The sequence below is a fragment of the Mesocricetus auratus genome, unplaced genomic scaffold (assembly GCF_017639785.1).
Source record: "Mesocricetus auratus isolate SY011 unplaced genomic scaffold, BCM_Maur_2.0 Super-Scaffold_100008, whole genome shotgun sequence".
Taxonomy (NCBI): domain Eukaryota; kingdom Metazoa; phylum Chordata; class Mammalia; order Rodentia; family Cricetidae; genus Mesocricetus; species Mesocricetus auratus.
Genome location: NW_024429192.1, coordinates 71,359,669 through 71,380,341, shown reverse-complemented (window position 1 = coordinate 71,380,341; position 20,673 = coordinate 71,359,669). Strand labels below are relative to the sequence as shown.

The 20,673-nt window shown below is 40.2% G+C and overlaps 2 protein-coding genes and 1 long non-coding RNA gene across 26 annotated transcripts in view; 2 read left to right on the top strand and 1 right to left on the bottom strand.

The window, feature by feature from the left end:
* The window catches only part of LOC101841371 (Ig lambda-3 chain C region), a 388,037-nt gene extending 371,253 nt beyond the window's left edge, over window positions 1-16,784 (top strand). For 7 of the 15 annotated variants that reach the window (XM_040751121.1, XM_021231515.2, XM_021231509.2 and 4 more), the window contains 2 exons: window positions 14,998-15,035; window positions 16,337-16,784. In XM_040751121.1, coding sequence (XP_040607055.1) covers window positions 14,998-15,035; window positions 16,337-16,653 — 355 coding nt within the window. In that variant the 3' untranslated portion in view covers window positions 16,654-16,784. The remainder of the gene's footprint in view (window positions 1-14,997; window positions 15,036-16,336) is intronic. The other 8 variants (XM_040751127.1, XM_040751119.1, XM_021231514.2 and 5 more) reach the window with 5 other exon arrangements.
* The window catches only part of LOC101839749 (Ig lambda-1 chain V region S43), a 612,967-nt gene extending 592,705 nt beyond the window's left edge, over window positions 1-20,262 (top strand). For 6 of the 10 annotated variants that reach the window (XM_040751113.1, XM_040751111.1, XM_040751118.1 and 3 more), the window contains exons 3-4: window positions 18,583-18,620; window positions 19,812-20,262. In XM_040751113.1, coding sequence (XP_040607047.1) covers window positions 18,583-18,620; window positions 19,812-20,128 — 355 coding nt within the window. In that variant the 3' untranslated portion in view covers window positions 20,129-20,262. The remainder of the gene's footprint in view (window positions 1-18,582; window positions 18,621-19,811) is intronic. The other 4 variants (XM_040751116.1, XM_040751114.1, XM_040751112.1 and 1 more) reach the window with 3 other exon arrangements.
* On the bottom strand, window positions 2,504-6,234 carry LOC106021727. Its single transcript, XR_001196913.3, has 2 exons — window positions 5,993-6,234; window positions 2,504-3,641 (listed from the first exon to the last, which is right to left on the bottom strand). It is a non-coding gene; the product is annotated as an uncharacterized LOC106021727 (long non-coding RNA).
* Window positions 20,263-20,673: the final 411 nt, after the last annotated feature.

Below are 20,673 nucleotides of genomic sequence, written 5' to 3'. Positions count from 1 at the left end.
GAGGAGAGGGGTGGAGGACATGAGAGATCAGGAAGAGTGAGTCAGGGGAAGAATAGAGGAGAGCAAGAAAAGAGACACCTTAATAGAGGGATTCAGTATAGGTTTAAAGAGAAATCTGGCATTAGGAAACTGTTCAGAGATCCACAAAGATGACCCCAATTAACAACAATTAAGAATCCAGGAAGTAGTGGACAGGCCACTTTTGATGTCCTTCCCCTATAATGAGATTGATAACTACCTTAATTACCATCCTAGAGCCTTTATCCAGTAGCTGATGGAAGCAGAAGCAGGCACCCAGAGTTAAGCACTGAGCAATACTCCTGGAATCAAGTTGTATAGAGGGAGGAGGGAGGAACAAAGGAGTGAAGACCATGCTGGAGAAACATACAGAAACAGCTGACCTGACCTAGTGAGAACAGAGAACCCAGTCATAAAGCTGGGGAACCAGCATTGGACTAAACCAAACCATCTGAATGTGGGTACCAGTTATGAGGCCTGGGCAGTCTATGGGTCCTCTAACAGTGGAACCAGTATTTATCCCTAGTGCACAAATGGACTTTTAGAGCCCATTCCCTATGTGGTGATGCTATTTCACTCCAGATACGTGGAGGAAGGCCTAGGCCCTACCCCAAATGATGTGACAGACTTTGCTGATCCCTCCATGAAAGGCCTCACTATCCTTGAGGAGTGGGTAGGGGATGGGTTGGGGTTGTTGGTAGGGAGCACAGGAGGATGAGAGGGAGAGGGAAGGGGGAGAGGGATATGTAAAATGATTGCTTCTACATAAAAAACGGAGGAAAAAAGAATAAAAACTGTAAACATATTTAGAAAGCAATTTGAAAACAGTGCATTTAGCAAATAAATAAATTTGATCATGTTTACAGTATCAGTCATTAATTCCTTCCTGGTATGCAGTGGTCAAATCCAATAAAAAGAGTTAGCAGAAGTTTGCAAGGTGGGTACCCAATGGGTTTGTGTAACTGGGACTTATTTCCAGAAGAACAAGTACCAACTTCCAAATGTCAGTGAACAATGAGAAGGTTCTAAACAAAATACAAATGCAGCTGGGTGAAATGCTAGTTAAGAACTATCACACATGGAAAGCCTAGAGTACCTTAGGTAGAAGCTGTCTCTAGTCGTGAAGACAAGAGACATGAGTTGATCATGTTATCTACAAAAACTGTTCTTGCTGAAGAGATAGATTAGAGAAGCATATGGTCTTGAAGTCAGAGGTTCCTGCCTGATACTGGTCAATTATTAAGTCAAAGTTTATACCCAGTTACTGTGTGTTGGTCATAAGACCTCATTTTATTTCTCCATTAAGTTTTCAGTAGGAGCAAGATCTCTGCTAAGTCAGAGATCTAAAGTGAAAACAAGAACCCCAGAAGATTCCTAAAGAGCTGCTGACTTTCAGGCTACAATGGAATCCCATTGTCCTGAAAAAATCTCTTGCCTTTGAAGAGACTGAACTTTCTCCAGACCTTGCAATAAGGTTAATAATACACATCAAGATCATTTAAGCTATTAAGATAATTTGCCATCCTACTGTGTACTTGGTCTATTTAAGTTTAACCTGCCTTTAAGAGAATAATAGAACCAACCTTACAATGCCTTGAATTCCCATACAATCAGATTTTACAACCTGAGATAAATGTATAGCATTAATCTTAAACTATGTACTCTCTCATGCCCCTGAACCAGAATAATGTATGATGTATGTCGTAATAATTTTCTGAAAACAGCCAACAGGATGAGTAAGCAAAATGAACAGCCCACGAATGTTGGAAACAATATGTGGATTCAGGATGATAACATCTGATCATGGGGTCAAATGCTCTTCTGGGTAAGGAGGGAGTCAGTAAAGTAACCTTTCCCACTGTAAAACTCTGTTAAATTTTCCAGAGAAAATAATTCCTCATTTCTGTCCCACAGCATGTTTTCTGCCCTTTGTTAGAGACAGAAAATAAGGGCAGACAAAGGTCACACTTGGGCAACAAAGAACACACAGGTGCAACAGACAGGCAACAGGTAGGAAATATAGACAGGCACAATAGAAAGGCACACAACAAATAGATACAAAAGACGGACAATACAAACAGGTAGCACAGACATTAGGGACAGTCAGATGGAATACAGGGAAAGAAGTAGATAATTAAAATTTTTGGTTAATTCTTGGTTAGCTATTCCAAGAGGGTCTCTCTCTCTCTCTCTCTCTCTCTCTCTCTCTCTCTCTCTCTCTCTCTCTCTCTCTCTCTCACTCACTCACTCTCTCTCTCTCATTACTCAATGTGACATTGATGAATGTTACTTCCTTGTGTAGTTGACACATATTGGCACTCTTCTGAGGTGTATTTAATGCATAATTAATGTACTGCTGGATAAATGAACTTGCAAGCAAGAGTGAGGTCAAACTTGGGGGGGGTTGCCAGAAGTCGGCATAGCTCAGATTTAGGGGAGGGCGATGTTGTTGAAAATAATGTGATAAAAAAATCCCCCACAGGAATAACCAATGGTTTGTGATTTATTTGATTCCATATGCAGTCAAGTTGATAACAAAGATTGGCTATCACACATGGGATATACAGAGTTAACCCTTAGATAAATATTCAGAAAGATTCCACACCCTTCTTATGTCCCTGATACTTTGTCATCCTTTGCTCTAATTTTCCCAAAAAGAGGAAATAAAGATGAGCTGAAAAGATTTGGTGATGGGGCAAGTAAGATGGCTCTGTGGATAAAGATTGGAGCTAACAGAAGTTTCTGAGCAGGAGACACCCAGCTAACATGGAAGAAAAAATTGACAGAGGTCTTGAACATAGGGTCAACTTGACAGGACCTTCTCTGCAGGTATGGATGGATTCAGCCCTCAACCCATTGCAGTACAGAAGAGCACAGTCTAGGCAACTAAATCTTAAACTATATGATGTAGAAAGTCCCAATATCCTTTCTGAATATATTACTGTGTTTACCCTAAGAGGATGTGGTAAAACGCCTACTCAACAACCATAATAGATATAGAGTCTTTGAGGAGAACAGCTAGTGTTGCTCCATTTAGGGACAGTCCTTTCTTTTCCTAAGACAATTGACTGTCTGGAGTGGGGGGCTCTCCAGATTCTGGGCTCTGAACCATAAGACAGTTACATCCACATGAGGGTGCTGGCATGGGGCACCTTCAGTACCATATTTTTACCAGAGAAAATCCTGACTCCTATATGCAGGATCGAAGGAGTCCAATGTCAGAGGCATGAGAGAACCTGTGACAAAATGGAGAGAAACTGTACTAGATCACAGATCTCAAAGGGTACTCCAGTACCAGTGATGATGGCCACATCCCATAAGTAATCAAAACCATATTAATTTAAAAAGTCAGGGGTATGTAGCTTTTATTGGTTTGACTTTAGCACCAGGCCTGACTCTCAGAAGTTAACTAAGCAATTTTGTGCAATAACAATCCATAGCCTGAAAATCCTGAAAAGCTAATCGGAGAAAAGCATCAACCAATTAAACTCTGGTTACCGTCATTAAATTTGTATTTTCTTTTTCCCAATATTACCACCATTATGGAGATCTGTGAAAGATGTGGCAGCATTCTCCACTTGCAAGTTATCTTAGTTCTGGAGATCGTGGCAGTGGATATAGACCTGTAGAACAGACACCAAGAAGAGCTTATCAGTCCTAGCAATATAAATATCAGCATTTTATGCACCTTCTACAAGACTGTGAGCAGAGGACTAGTTGGCATCTGCACAACTGAGTTTGGGGACCCCATATTTTCTGTGATGGTTCTATTGTGTCTCTACCTTCCAATCCTGGTCATATATCAAACAACCCTGGAAAGATAAATATAGAACAAAGGTAATCATGTATCTCCTAAAGACATTTGGAAATGTGAGAACCATGGACAGTTTCTTCCTGGAAGTCATAATACTTAGGAATGAAGTTCTGGACTATTTTCCAGGTCTTAAACTCCATGAAAACAAATATACTAAGTTATATAAAATACAGCAGGAAGTACATGGAGTAACCATGTATCTGATCAAAAAAGTGGTGGAAAAAGTCCTCAAAGGGCCAGGAAGCTCACCTTGCTATCTTCTGAGCCATCCTTACTAGAACTGTTGAAACAAGTTCCCAAACCAAAAACACAACAAAGGTCCCAGAGAACTGCAACTGTGAACTTGAACAGATGTGTTTAATGTGTGTGTGTGTGTGTGTGTGTGTGTGTGTGTGTGTGTGTGTGTGTGTGTGTGTGTGTGGTTTGAGTCCATGTGAGTGCAGGTGCTTGTGGAGGTTGGAGAGGGTATCAGATGTCCTGGACTGGAATTACAACTGATTTTGAGTGGTCTCAGGTAACAAACCAAGGTCTTCTGTAAGAGCAGTATATACTCTTAATTGCTGAGCTTTCTGTCCAGCGCCTTTTTTTCATTGTTAAGAGATAGAATGTATCTACGATGCTGAGGTTGGCTTTGAACTCCTGCTCTTGCTTAGGGCTCTCAATTGGCTAGGGTTTAAGGTATAGTCAAAGCTCGTGGCTCTATACAGAGGATTTTGAGTCTTCCAAAGACAAAATAAATAGTAAATGTCAGTGTATTTGCCAATAACCTCGGTCTGGTAGTTGCAAATTGTAGACAAGTGTTGAAATGTAACACACATTCCATTAATAGGTATAATTATTCTTGTCAATTAAAAATTACTGCTATAACAGTTTATGGGAGAGCTTATGAAATAGCTCAGTAGTTTAGTAATTAGGGAGCAAGGTACATTATTTTTTGATTTGTTATCAACCTAAGGAAGCAAGGCCAGTGTCTTGATTTTTGCCTGATGAGAAAAATTGAAAGGGCAGCTGAGGCCTCAGGAAGTGTGTTTGTTATATCTTTATAGAGGACAATGATTACAGATGTTAAATTTAGGTTTGAGATCATTTTTGGAAAGAAGTAACTTGGAGAATTGATCCTGCCTTTTTAGTAGATAAAGGAAGCAGAAACTAGAACAAGGCATAGTTTTGTTTATCATGAGAAGTTTATAAGATTAGTCAGTAATCTGTATTTTTAAATTATTAATAGCTTATAATTTAAGTAAAATTTTAATTACTAAGTTGTATAGATTATAAAGTAAATTTATTCTTATCAGTTTATTTTAATCTAAATTATCATATTATATATTTATATGTCATTTGTAATATATGTTATATAACTATACATCACATGTATTATGCATGTATGAAATAATACAATAATTTTAGAAATATCCAAACAGTTGTTTAAATAATCATTAGGCTGTATTTCTTAATTATCATTAAGAGCTTATGATTTCAGTAAAGTTATTGTTACTAGTTTATAAGTTAGTTGTCTTATAAACCTGGAACTTCATGTTTATTTATTCTTTATCTCTGCTAAATTTAGCCTGAAAAACAATAATGAAGTTATTTTAATATGGAATTGAAAGCTCTTAACCAGAATACAATATATAAGGAGATTGGCAATTATGAATCATTTATAATGTATCATGAGATAAATCAGATGCAGTTAAGAGACAAAAACTGCTGTTTTATGGGTGAAGAAGGGGGAAAGGTGTATTTCAAACTATTATGGAGATAACAGGATTACACAGAGGATATGTGAACTCAGGTATTAATAACAAGATAAATAGACAGCTGAAAAAATATGCGCCTAGTGTTAGGACAACAGATTTTTAGAGTTAAATGAAAACTATACAAAGCAAGTGGCAGCAGTGTGCACTTTAAGGCTGACCGGCTGAGGGGGAGGGGTGTAGGAGAATGGCAAACTGCCAAGATCAGAGCATGCCAGTGAAAGAAAGTGATATAGCAGGGGGGCAAGGAGGGGAGTAGAGACACAGACAGTGGGCACAGAAGAGTACCTCAGACAGAGATGCAAAGAGTTAACGAGTATAAAGCAAGATTAACCCAATTGTCTTGGACTTATCCAATCGCACTGGAAAATCATGCAGGGTATTTAACAAACCATGGACCTGGTACCTTGTCTCCCATGATTTCGTTTCCGATGGGCTAACCAGAATTCCTCACTTCATTTATGCCTCCGTGGATTTTTGTAATCAAACCAAAAGCGCAGGTAGCCTCATACACATGAGTAAAGGGAGGGAGAGACAGAATTTTAGCATAATGATAGGAGAAACAGTTGAAGAAATAGTGTATGAAAGTTGGGGAATCCCTATTTGAATTTGCAAATCAGCATGTGGAGTTTGGCAGCCTGTGGGTGAAGATGCTGTCCTTCTGTCAGTGAGCAGCAAAACCACCTTTGAGATTTTAAATAAGGTTGCTTGCTCAAGCTCTGAGCTAAAGAACAAGTTAACCCTTTAGCTCCCAGTGAGTCATAGCAAAGAAAGCCTTTGAAACAAGCAGTGATCTGAACTGCCAGCCCTTACCTGGGATAGTGTGGACAACTTTATTGACCTTTGTTTAGCTTTTCAGGCAGTCTTATTGAATGATTAGTTAGATGTGACAAGGAATGTCGGTTAGGACTGTAGTGTATTGCTGTTTTTTGGTTTTGTTAGACAACTCTCCCATTGAAATAGCAGCCTCCAACACAGGAGGGTTGTGACCATTAATGGCAGCTGATATCTGCTGGCTCCATATTGCTGTCTAGTGAACCTAGGCTCAATTGTTAGTGCTCCTCTGTCTTTAAGCTTCTAAGGGACTTTTCAGGAATCCTTTTTCAAGTGTTCTTGTTCTGTAGGCATCAACAAGAATTTAAAGAAGATAAAGGCAGAATCTGCTATTGCTATTGGGGTTAGGGTACAAAGTGAGTTAGAATCCAATGGAGAGCATGCTCCATAAATTTTCAGCTTTCCCACCATCAAGAATTTTGTTCTCAGATCCTCAGTGAAACAAGAACTGAGATCTGCTAGACATTGCTGGTAAAGGAGGGGAATGGGCTTGTGATTTTGATTGAATTTGAGTTTGACTCCCTGGAATACAATACACAGTTCAGTAGGAATGTTTACACTTTCATACTGGCTATGTGCCTTAGTCTGTAATCCTGGGTCTAAGATTACCTACACTTTCTATTAAGCAAATTAATAAATGTATATTCTGGCAGATTCAACAAATTTTGATGACACAGAATTAAGAGGCAAAACTAGGATTGTCCAATGATGACATTTTGTCAAGGACCATGAGAAATACAACAAGATAATTAATATTCAACAGGCTGGCCTACCACATGAGTGATAGGGAACTCCACCTTGCAAAGTTGTAGAGTCACTGGCTATGGAAATCAGTTGCTCCTTTCTGTAACTTCTCTCATGAGTAACTTCATCTCTTCCCTAAGAATAGCTTTGGGTGTTTCCCACAGCTTGTATGTATGTCTCATGAACTTCTATCTGTGGGAAGTCAGGAGGAGGGCTTATCATTTGGCTATATGATAATGATATATAGAATATTCACTGGGTGTCTTGAATTCTCTAAAAGCCCCCAAGGAAGGAAATTCCTTCTCATTCAGGCATCGGTGGGAACAAGCACGCAGGCAATGGAAGTGCTAGCCTCTGGATTTTTAGCCATAGTGTTTTCCTTTGATTTAGCCACTGTAGATGTAATCTGAGGAGCTGAGAGGTCCCCTTTAATCAGCTGTTTGGTGAAAATGCTAATGCAAATCAAAGAACACCCATTTTCCTCCTGCAGAGAATGCCAGTTGCCATGGTTGTCACATTGTATTCCCAGCTGCTGTGGAAGCAGAAGTGTTCAGAGAATACACAAATTCTCTTCCATTTTCCTGCATTTATCAATCATAAACTTCTAGCTTAACTAGGCACACAAATGCAGTTTTACATACAAGCTCCCCATTTCCCCTCTTAGAAATTATAGCCCCTTCTTCTGTTGACCCTTTTTCAGATATGACTGGGCAGCTGCTGCACAGCCACGCCCCCTCTGAGACATAAAGTAAGATAACAGATGCCCACTTTGTCAGCCTTATCCATCTTCTTGACCCTGAGGAATGCAGCCCTATAACCTTGATATTGCCAGAGAATTGCTAATTGTGTCTGTGTAGTATATAAACTGGAAATATTGTAGGATGAGTGAGATTTTTTGGAAGTATAAAGAGACATGATGATAAGAAAACACACGTGAATTGTCTCATTCTCTTTAACCTCAGACCTTAGTCCTTCTGCTTATTGTAGTGACTCTTTTGAACCCTGAGTCCTTAAAAGCCTCCTTTACTTGGTGCCTGAACTTGGTACTTAGGGGATCAAAAGGGTAGATTTGCAAGCATACCCAGGGAAAGAGGTATATGTTGTCAGTGACTGTCCCAAGAGACCAAGTCCTCCAAGAGGTACAAACAGGAGACCTCATTAGTAATCAGCTACAATTAAGACCTTACCAAGGACACTGAAGACGCTGGGGATACCAGCCTCCTCATACTGAATGGTGAGTAGAAAATTTCCCAACCCTGCCAGAGGGTACCCCATAAGGTCCCTTCTAGAACCCTTCCAGAGACACTTCTGAATCCACAGCTTTTCAGAGAGTCCTTTCCTGTAGAACCTACTGGTTTAAAGGACATGAATGCTTTGTTAAAGATGAATGATTTTTCCTCCCAAGCATCTTTTAGTGCTCTCTTTATGTAACTTTTCTTCTTGCTACAGATCAAACAAATCTACAGTGCAATATTCAGTTGTTCAGATAAACAACTCAAGAGATGATATTGATAAATCAGGCATGGAAATCTTAACCTGGAAGGGCAAATCTGTGCCTCAGACTCAAGGACTATAGATAATGTCAAGCATTGGAGATTGAACTTGATATCACTATTACTGCTCCCTTGAGCTATGTGGAGTAATAGTTTGCTGGGCTCTTGTCTGACTCATGAGAGAATCTGACATGAGTTGAACAGGCTGAGCCCTATACAAAGAAGGATTGATTCACTTGACCTGAGTGCAGAGTACATGGACTACATTAGGGACTGATCTGAGAAGCCCAGCACATCCCTAGGAACCTGAGCTCAAGCTTTCAGTGGATTTTGTCTTCCTGAGCCACTTAGGTGAATACATTACAACCTATGGGTACCTAGGAGAGTCTTCAGAGATCTAGAGTATCCCTTGGAGAACTAGAAAACTGGTCAGCTTTTCTCTACCAAGGCCTCTAGGAAGAGGACCAGTCTGGCTGCTGCCTGGGGTGGGAGAGGGTGGAGTTCATCTCTGGATCCCAACCACAATAAGACAGTTAGTAACCCTCTCCTACCCTGAGACAGACCTCTAGAGACTATAAACCACAGGGTCTGGAGGGCCAGGATGAGGATGGGGCCATGAACCATGTAGACCTTTGTACACTGGGGCAACCATCACCAGTAAGCCAGAGGGATCTCCTCCAGAAATCTCACTAACTGGTTAGGCTGAGTGTGTCTATGACAACCAGGGTCTGCTGTGCCAGTTGACAGCACCTTGGGAGCAGGATGCAGGTCTAGGAGCATGTGCAGGAAGCAGCCCCTCAGTCGGCAGAGCTTGAAGAACAGGTATGTGCCCTTCAGTCAGGCAATGGGCAGTGGAGAAAAGGTAATGTGGTAACCTGGAGAGAGAGTGAGAAGGACCACTCTGTGAAGAATGTCTGAGCAGACTCCAGCCTAGTGTTAGCATTTTGTTAATTGCAGGTGTGCTTGCTACAATAACTTTAGTTTTTACTGTCATGTTCCAACATTAGCAATCTTGGTTCTGAATCTCACCAGCCAGTGACAGTATTTCATTCAACTGGGTCTTCTGAGCAGAGACCACATACTAAAAAGACAGGTGCACAGCATAAGGGCAGTGTCCACTGCTGCACAGGATGCTGCTGATCTTCCTTGAGCTCCCTCCTCCCCCTCCCTACTCCTCTCCTATTATTTCTCTCTCCCCTCTACTCCTTCCCCTCCAAACCCCCAACTTCATGCTCTCTCTTCTATCCTCCTCTTGCCAATTCTCTTTCACCTATTTCCTTTGAGCTATGCACTACCATTATGTTAGCTATCCAGGGATATGCTAGGCTATGGGTTCCAGGTAATGATGCAAAACAGACTTCCCTTCACTGGGCTGCATGTTGCACGGGTGTGAAGGGCCACTGAGTCCTTAGCTGTCATTGTATCTTTGGACATTACCATTACTCCCAGTAATTCAACATCTGAGAATTGCAAAATAATGTTGTATCAATTTGTCCTTTCTTTCTGAAGATAGGTTACTGATATGGAGTTGAAGGCTGGGCCCACAATAGATGTGTACTCTAACATGTAGTTATATTAGCATTACTGTCTTATATTTTGGGAAATACAGTCAGGCTATAAAGAAGGAAAGTTGTTTCCCTTATCCTGTCACCAAGGATAAGACTTTCACTCACTAAGGTATTCATAAACAGTTACTGAGCATGGTAATGCAGCAGAACTGTATCTGAACCACACTCCAGTTGAAGAGTAAGATCCATTGTCCATTTTAGGAACAATAAAAGGGAAAATAATGCTAGCATCATATATTTTGAGTACCTTGTGGTGATGGGAACACAGCACAAAAACAGCAATGATTTAAGGAGAACAGGACACCAGGTACAGCAGGGAGATTCTGGGCGGAGCTATGAGACCAAGATGTCTAATGTTCTATCCTTTGCTTTGAGGTGTGAGAAAGGCATCAGAATGACTTATGTGGAAGTCTTAGGGTTTCTATTGATGCAAGAAAACAACATGACTGAAGAGCAAATTGGGGAGCAAAGGGTTTACTCAGCTTATACTTCCAAACTGTTGTTCATCACTGAAGGAAGTCAGGACAGGAAATCGAAGGAGCAGGAACCTAGAGGCAAGAGCTGATGCAGAGGCCATGGAGGGGGTGCTTCCCATGGCTTTTTCACCCTGCTGTCTTACAGAACCTAGGACCTCCAGCTCAAAGATGGCTCCACCCACAATGAGCTGAACCATCCCCCAATGATCACTAATTGAGAAAATGCTTTACAACTGGATCTTATGGGAACATTCTCCCAACTGAGGCTCCTTCCTCTCTGATGACGCTAACTTGTGTCAAATTGACACAAAGCACACCCAGTACAACAGGGGACTACCAAAGTTTTGAATTGTGTCTTGGAAAAGTTAACTCCAATAGCAAACTGTATGGTCTTTATTTGAAGATGGAGAAAGAGACCAAAGAAGCCAATGGAGAGACATTGTGCATAGAGCATGTCCTGGAGATGTGAAGGGGGCTCAGATAAACTTAATAACCCCGGGCCAAAATCTATGAGGAGTAAGAATTAAAGTGATTATATTTAAAGTAAGAATTATCAGAACCTTTATGGAAGGAATTAGCAATCTTAAGGACTGTCTAGAGGGCTTAAATGCATTTCAAGAACAGCAGTGAATTATAAAATCTATGTCTATCTTCATGGTGCAATTTCCATCTATGAATTATTCCTAAGCAAGGAACACAATGAAACCTGTAACCAAATACTTATATACAGGAAGGGTGAGTTCAACATTATTAATAATGACCGAAAATAGGAATTCATGCAAATGCCACAGAAGAGCACACCATGGTTTATCCATCATAAGCAATCTGATGGAAATCTTCAAAATCATGTTACTCAACAGCAGAACGTGGCACAAAGTTAATACCCAGTAAAGGTAACTTTTATTATTATTAAAACATAAGGATAATAATTTATTCAAATTGTATGTTTCTGAAACATCTAGAAACACAGGAAAATCTGTTTAAGATTTAAGTCATAGTATACTGAATTCTTCAAAGTATATTTTTATTATTATTTAAATATATCTTAATGATATTCTTTCCCTTACCTCAAGTATTCTCAGATGCTCTCCACCTCTCTATCTGCTCAATTTCTTGTTATTTTCTCTCTAAAATAATACAAAAACAAAAGCAAACAAATAGATCATTAAGACAAAAACACTGAAATAATATAGAAAAAGCATACAAAGAACATGAAGCTCATTCTGTGTTGGGCAATAAATCTTGGGTATGGGGTTTTCCCTAAATGTGGTTGATATGTTCACTGTCACTCCCTTGAAGAAAACTGATTTTCCCTTTGCCAGCAGTTATCAATTATAAAAACTTCATTTTATTGCAGCTCCTTTAACAAAATAATAATAGTACATTTTCCCTTAGACTCAAGACCTATGTAATCTCAGATTCTTGGCCACTTTCATCATGCCAGATATGGGTTCCATCTCATGGAGTAGGCCTTACGTCCTACCAGGATAGTTGATTGCTTCCAAAACATTCACATCACTACAGCACCAGTAAATCTTACAGGCAGATTTCTATTATATGCCATATAGTTTATAATTAGATGATATTGGCAATTACCTTTCTCCTCTGGTAGCATTCAACATACCTTCCAGAATAATGAAGGCTAATCAGTAGGGGTGAGGCTTCTAGTTAGGCACCAGCATAACTTTTCTGATTTAATGACATAAGAAAGAGCTGTCTTCACTAATAGGTTTACTATTAGGTTGTAGAGAGGAACCAATAGCTTTGACAATGGCCTATGATGTTTCAGGGAGGTGGAAGGTCTGTAAAAATTCCTTGGTCAATGATTCAACAAAATATAGCTAATTATTAATACTGAAAGTTTTGCTCTGTGCCATAATATGTCTAGTGGAGGCATTGTCTCCCCCATTACCTGGTAACTCTATTTAAATTCCTTTCTTATATGTGGATATTTTATGAAACTTCTACTGTAATAGGTTCCACATGACTTTTCAAAAGGTCTACAATGTTAGTTGCCCTCCTCCCCAATGGTCTCCTTTAACATGTCTTCCTATACCCTTCTTCATTTAATCAGGTAGGCCTTGTTGTACTGTCCATGTACCAACTACCTATGCCCATTCTCCACTGTTCTTACTGCTTGATTTTAGAATTAGTTCCATGATTCTCAAGAAGTCTGCCCTTCTTGTTATGACTCAATTTTGATGCAGTCTGTGATTAACTTGAAAAGAAATGACCTTACAATACTCAACATTTTCATCAAGGAGCAAGATTATACTCTGAAGATAAACCTTTATGTTAAAAAGCCAAGTAGCTTATTCACAAGGCAAGTTATGTTTATATAACATTCTATGTTGTTAATTTCTAGAGTATTTTCTATAAAATCAGAGTTATAAATGGAAGTTTGTGTGGTCTCTAAATGATGGTCACTCATATAGCAAGAAAGCCTATGGACTTTATAAGCTGCTTTTGTATTCAGTCACTTACTTTTCATGTTAGTTCAATGACTGCTTAGCTGATTCTTTCAAGTTGCTCTGTTGATTGAATGGCATTTTACCAGGCATTTGTATCTGAATATCCAGAATCTGTGAACTATTATAAATGATAAAAGGATAAGTAGGGGTCTGCCCTTGCTTCTGACTCAAATATTTTGCCTTAAGTATGAAGAATATTGTAATTTTTAAAGCAATTACAGACTGAGGAAGCTTCCTTCCAATATTAAAGGAAGAATATTTGCTATACTTACTAAGAAACAAGGACTAGGATTATGATGCTAATATATTAAAAAATACCTTATGAACAAGTCTTTAACCAGGGGCAATTGTTATGCTGATGAATTTTAAAAAGTTAGAGAACAAGAAAGGAAAAATAAAATGATAGCCTTAATGCAATGGATAATATTCCAACGTAAATTAATAATTTTGGGGAGCTGGCAAGATAGTTCAATGGTTATGGGAGTGTACTGCTCTCACAGAAGACTCAACTTTAGTTCCCAGCACCCACATTGGTTTTATACCAATGGTCTTTAATTCTATCTCTTCAGGTCTCTGAGGGCACTGAACTCACATCCAGAAATCCACATGCATATAGACACATGTAGTTGTTTTTTTAACTTAAAAATTATTGAGAGATAGAATCAAAATTCAGCAAAACATAAGTATTCTTGGCATCATGAGCTTTTGGTGTGAGCTGGGTGTTTGTCTTTGTGTTTTGAGTATTTTAATGGCATGCTGTGCTGTATAGAATAACAAAAAGTTAATTAAATGAGAGGGAAACATTCTGAGATGACTTCAGGCTCTATGTTGGAGAGAAACTGCTGAAAAGAAGATATTGTAGAGGATCAAGTTTCAGGGAAATAAATTTGGTTGGAGATTGTTGAATTTGAGGTTTCTATAGAACACCCAAGAAGAAATAATATACCTGAATTTAGGCCCAAAAAAGAAAGAACTAGACATATAGAGTTCTGGATAGCTATGGGTTTACAGAGTGCATAATACAGGTCATATACAGTAATAATATGAAGGGGACAGGCAAACACTACCCTGGTGACGGTCTTAGCATGAGCAGCCATGTGCAGACCAAGAAGAAAGAAAACATAATAGAATGTGGGAAGTTTCAGACACAAATGAGAACATAGTGAACTACAGAATTGTTTGAAAGGAGGTTACTTTTGTCTTTTGTATAAGAAGTTTCAAGAAACCATAAAGGTGACAAACAAATAGATGGGTGATTTGGGGCTATTGATGGGTGTATGTGTATATAAAGATAGGTATGGATGTATGTGTATAGATAAATAGAATGATGAACAGATACTGTTTTCTGAGAAACCACATAAGAATGTTAGGGTTATATCTCTGTAGATAGAAATTCAAAGAGAATTCTCTCAATGGAAGTTTCATAAGGCAAGAGTGGTCCTGTGTCCTTGATTCCAAAGAAGGTCATCAAGTGGGACTATGTGAATTTGTGAGGAAAAGCATCTCAGTCTGTAAAATAAGGCTTAAAGTCTTTGAATTCTATGTCACACAACAAAGACACCTGAAGTAATGTCACCGAGGATTTGTTTGGGATCTTCTGATAATATCAGAGATAGGGTAAGGTACTCATGGTGTAGAAGCAACTCCATGGTGGTGTCTGTCTGACAAGGACACAAGCCTGTGAAAAGAATTATCATCTACCTATCCTCAAAGAGGTCACAGCTCCACCCATGAGAGCCAGCCAGTGTTTTGATCCAGCCCAGCTGCCAGAGAACAGGCCCAGGTGCTAGCCCCACAGGTTTTGGTTTGAGTCTCAGTCACTGTGGTATGTTTTCGGCGGCGGAACCCAGCTCACTGTCGTAGGTAAGTGGCTTTAATGCTCCTTTCCATTCAGACCAGGCCTTGTTGTCTTAAAAGGGTCTGTTTTTCCTCTCTGGGAACTTCTTCTATTCTACCCTTCTCAGACTTAAGGACTGAATGCTTACCCTTCTCCATGATGGCTAGGGGAGATGGGTCATTTTGGAGTAACCTGAAGCTGGTCTCAGAGTCTAATAAATATGTTGTGATCTCATGGGCTTTAGTTAGGGTCTGTCCAGAGTCAAAGGCTTAATCCTTGTTCTCAGACAGATTCATCATCGGCGACCATGGACAGGGTCAAAGAAAGGGCACTAGGACTTTGTCAGAACCCACAATATCTTTATAGGTTGCCAAGAGTTGAATCTAGAGATTTACAAAGCTTCTGAGGATTTAGATTACCTAAAGTGGGCACCACAGAGGCATAGTGAAGGAGTAGACTTGTAGTAGTTTTCAGTTTTCTGATCTTCTGCTGGGCTACTGAAGTCCTATAGACATAGAGGCAGCACTGACTAGTAAGGTAACCAGATCCTGGTCATCTCAGGGTTATCTGGCATTCTGTTGACAAATTTTAACCCTGGGTGTCTTGTGTTTCTATTTTCAGCTTTTTTAAATAGCATATTAAAATTTGGAGATCAGGAATGAGGGACAAACTGGGGGTTTCACAATACTAACTGAATGTCAGGGAAGGAGTCTGCTTCTGTGAGCAAGTGGCTGCTATGCTCTTCCATTCAAGGAAAGGAACTTCTGAAACATGACCAGGATAAAGGGTATAGTGGTCAGGTCAAAATGAGCAGGAGGCACTAGAGTTCAGGAGTAGCCTTAAATCATCTCTGGATGGAACACACTACTCAGTGGGAAAGCTTAGTGGGTTGATGTGGAAACCCTGCTGTCCAAGATAACTGGAGGCTCAGTGTCCCAGGTACTGGGAACAAAGAAGAGGCTTCCTCACTTAATGAAAATGCAATCTTCAAAGCAAGGTGGAATGTAACCTATTCACCAGAGAGCTGGCCTGGGGAAGGTGATCAGATATTGGACAAATTTCAAGTTAGATTATAGAAAATAGAGTGGGCAGAGCATAGTCATACCTTCTAATAGCATGGTAATGGAGGCAGAAAGAAAGAGTCCAGGCCATGTAACTTGGGAGAGTGTCCTGGAAAAGGCTATTAAGAAGACTGTACTCATTGAGGGTCAAGGGGGGAAGACAAGGAGCAAAAGTTCAACATGGGTAAGATGACCAAAATGAAGAGTCACTGAACTCTTGATATTTTTTGTCTCCTGAAATCCATCTCTGTCTCTTATTCACACAGGTGGGCCCAAGTCCACTCCCAAAGTCACAGTGTTTCCGCCTTCACCTGAGGAGCTCCAGACAAACAAAGCCACACTTGTGTGTCTGGCCAATGACTTCTACCCGGGTGCTGCAACAGTGACCTGGAAGGCAAATGGAGAAACTATCACCAATGGGGTGATGACTACAAAGCCCATCAAAGAAGGTCAAAAGTACATAGCCAGCAGCTACCTACGTTTGACAGCAGACCAGTGGAGATCCCACAACCGTGTCACCTGCCAAGTTTCACATGAAGGGGACACTGTGGAGAAGAGTTTGTCCCCTGCAGAATGTCTCTAGGAGCCCAGCCTTTTCCTTAGGCTGGGAATCTTGGAGCTAGGGGGCCCGGAATGTGGTCTTTTCTCTATACTAGTAATCTCAAACTTTCTCTCTTACCCACTGAGTATTCAATAAAGTATCATTAATCAGAAGTACTGCCTTGTCTCATTTGTTCTCATTATATATTTAATTTCTAATCCTTTGAATCTATAAAGTGGTGAGGTGGGATCAGGCTCCCAGGGAGAAATTAGGTCACCTTTGAAATGGTCAGAGTGTATTGCCCTAAGAGTGGCATTTCCCCTGCCCTGCACTGTTCTCTGAGGCCCACAATGTAGGAACACTCATTTAGAATGCAACTCAGGTAAGATGTCATGCTTTAGGCTAAACAATTAATATTATATAACAATTCCACAAATGTGTGGATTCTTGCAATGAACTTAGAGAATTTTATTATATAATTCAAAACATTATTTATGGTCCTCTATAATGGGGCATGTAGAAGGATAATCACTTGAGCAAAATAACTGGATCGAATGAGAAATGGATCCAAACTGATCTCAGAAGGGGTGCAAAATAATTGCTCATAGGAAGTGGTTTCAGACTACTCAAGGTCATGTGATGGGTCGTCAAGGAAGACTGTGAGTGACCTGAGAGCTAAACTCAAGCCAGTTGCTTGGGTGGACTTATGTATAACACACATCCACTTTATTGGCCCAAGTCCTCTCATGTTCATCAGCACACCAGTATGTACCTCAGTTTAGTGTCAACCACAGTATTTGGCATTGACAGTCAGCCTTCAGTGGTCCAGGCTCTGTCTAAGTCATTAAGTATTTAGTGTTAAAGGCTTGGAGATTCTATACCTCATGAGCATTATGGGCACTGACTACATCCAAAAGTCTGGTGGATCAAACAGTCTAGTAGCATAGTCTGCAAAACTAGAAATATTTAGGCAGAGTGACAGGTGACAAAATAGAGCTTGCTCTCAGGCTACCAAATCTCCAGTTTCTGAGCTAAGAAGGATCTTTGAATTTATGCCACATGGCAGTTTTCTGATGCTAAGGTATGATAAAGTCTGTGCTCAATAATTGAAAGTGAAAATCCTGGGTACCCTCACAGCAATGTTCCTTGCTGTGACAGTGCTAACACTCATCTATACTCAGGTATATTGTTCAGAGACTTACTTCCTCGTCCTCTTGTTTCAAGTTTTCACTGAAAAATTTGAACACAAAAAATAGGAAACACAAAAATAGTAATGTTTCCATATTCCCATCAAGCAGCCTCTAGCACTCATTTCACCTGGATTTTGATTCAGCTATAACTATAGCATAAAATTCCTCCCTTATGTCATGCTAAGAAAGCACATTCCAGAAGTCATATCTTGTCGGCTGTGACTATATTTCTGGGTTTACAAAACGAATGCCTAGAAAAAATATCAAGTTTCAAAAGAAGTTGTTGATTACTTCCTCATAACAGGAAATAGTCAAGTTATCATCAAATGACTACACGAAATGGCCCTACAATGTTCAGTAATTTGTTGTTGGTAATGATTCTGCCACATGTAGGAAGAGGAGATGTGGAGGGTTGTGTGTGTTCTCCACCTGATGTCTTTTGCAGGGTCTCAGACCTTTCTCTCTTTGTTCTTGGCAAGAGCTGCAGAGACTGAGTTAATGGTTCCAATATTTTGTATAGACTCCATGTAGCTAGTAGCTTCCTTGAGCTGTCATCAAGGACTCCTCTCTTATGCTGTAAAGAGTTTCTGTCAAAGAGAGGATGAAAGTTTAATGGATGATTTTCTGGCAAGGCTGGCTCAGAGGACATGTGGGATCCTAGGAAGAAGAATCTTTTAGAGAGGTCATCACATACCCAGAATTATCAGGGAATGCATTCACCACAGCTGAAACTGCAAAAAAAGCTACATGTAGGGTTTTTGCATGAGCCTATATCACAGTGTTGGGTGTTCGGTGGAGGCACCAAAGTGACAGTCCTAGGTAAGTGACTCCTTCTTCTGTTATTGCAATCTCCTATGTTTGAGATGATTTTTGTTGGATTATTTGTCATTCTCTATTCTATTTCATGCTTCAGCTTCACTCTAGGTAAATAAACTCTTGCTTCTCTAGATTATGTGTTTCACCTCAGATGATTTCTTGTTGCTTTTGATGTCTAATCTCAAAGACAGAGGGATGAAAGAGATTAACTATCAATGTCTGTCTGTCATTCTGTTTGAATACACAGCTTTCTGATAGGTACTCCATTGTGTCATTTTCTATGGCTGTCTATCTTTCTGGTGAACTTTGTGAGGGGTAAAGTGAATTACTATCTCATGGGGAAGGAAGACCAGAGGCATAGAGGTAGAGACAACTGTTGAATTAGGAGAATGTGGGACATTCAGCATTGAGGCTGGTAAATAACATGTCAGAGGTCAGGAAACTGGATAGTGGAACTTGGAACTCCATTCCTAGGACAGGCAGGGGATATAAAGGATCCCCAAGCTCCCATGGAAAGCCATGAACAGAGCAGTAACCAATCTAGAACTCAGGAATTTTAGTAAAGAGAAGAAAGGGAAGGGATCTTTGGACATAGGAAATCAAGAGAAGAGAGACTGAAAATGTGGTTGGGAAGCTGGGTTCCTCAGTCTCTTTAAGGTACTGCTGGGAAAACAGAGCAACTGCATTCTCAGAAATCTGGTCCTGATGCATGAAAATGACACCTTGGCCAGAGCAGGCAATCTCACCTCATTCTGCAGAATGAGAAACAGTTCAAGCAGATACATGCTTTGCTGAGCAGAAACCACAAACCCAGGAAGCACAGGTTTGGGCAAAAACAAGTTCCTAGGTTTAATGGTTAGTCTCAGCAGAGATTTTACATCATAATGGTTCTCATAGTGGAGCAGAGAAACTGTAGACATATATAAAAACCAGAGAAAAGGATACAAGGGCAGGAAAGGGAAGGTCAGGTGTCTGTGTTGAAGGTCATAGTGCAGGGAGGTTTCAATTGAAGTGTTGCATAACTGTGGGATGCATAATTATTAGACACACAGGGAGTATATGGAAGAAAGGTGTGCCCCATTTTCTGTACTCTTGTCTGTTCCAACACAGCCACTAAACTCAGGACACTTTACATACTATCTGCGGGACTGCTATAGGGAGACCAAGATTCTGACCTCTTTCTTCACCCTGCAGGTCAGCCCAGTGCTGCACCTTCAGTCACCCTGTTTCCACCGTCCTCTGAGGAGCTCAAGACCAACCAGGCCACACTGGTGTGTATGATCAAGGAATTTTATCCAAGTGATGTGAAAGTGACCTGGGAGTCAGATGGTATACCTATTACCCAGGGTGTGAAGACCACTCAGCCTTCCAAAAGGGACAACAAGTACTTGGCTACCAGCTTCCTGACCATGACAGCAGAAGCGTGGAAATCTCGAAACAGTATCAGCTGCCAGGTCACTCATGGAGGGACAACTGTGGAGAAGAGTTTGTCCCCTGCAGCATGTTTCTAGGCCATTCAACATTCATTTTAGGCAGAGAGGCTGGGATTAGAATCATGCAAAAGTATACCTTTACTACTCTTGCCTACCAAATTCATTCTCCCTGCTCCTGAAATGCACAATAAAATATTCATTCTCAACCTGTATTTCTACTCTACCTCATTTATTTTAGAGCATATTTCACTGGGATTCATCATGTGTGTGGATGTCCTATCACCCTGTAGTTTGCAGGCAGGGTTCTACCCTGCACCATCACTCTAAGGAGTATCGGCTCCTCACAGACACAGTTTCCCAGCTTTCATCTGAATTTCTGCTCACATGGAATTGCACAGTGTGTCACAGATTCCTTAATTCCACACTTTAATAGACATCATCATGTGTCACCTCCAATTCTAACAATCTATTAGTGCCTAGTCAACTTTTCTTAGAATTACAATTTGGAGATTGGGACAGTTCTATTATATGTGATCTCAGTTTCTATTATTCAAGTCACAATGAATACATAGAATTGGGAAATTGGAAGTTTATTACAGTCAATGAAAACAAGTTAAATCAGG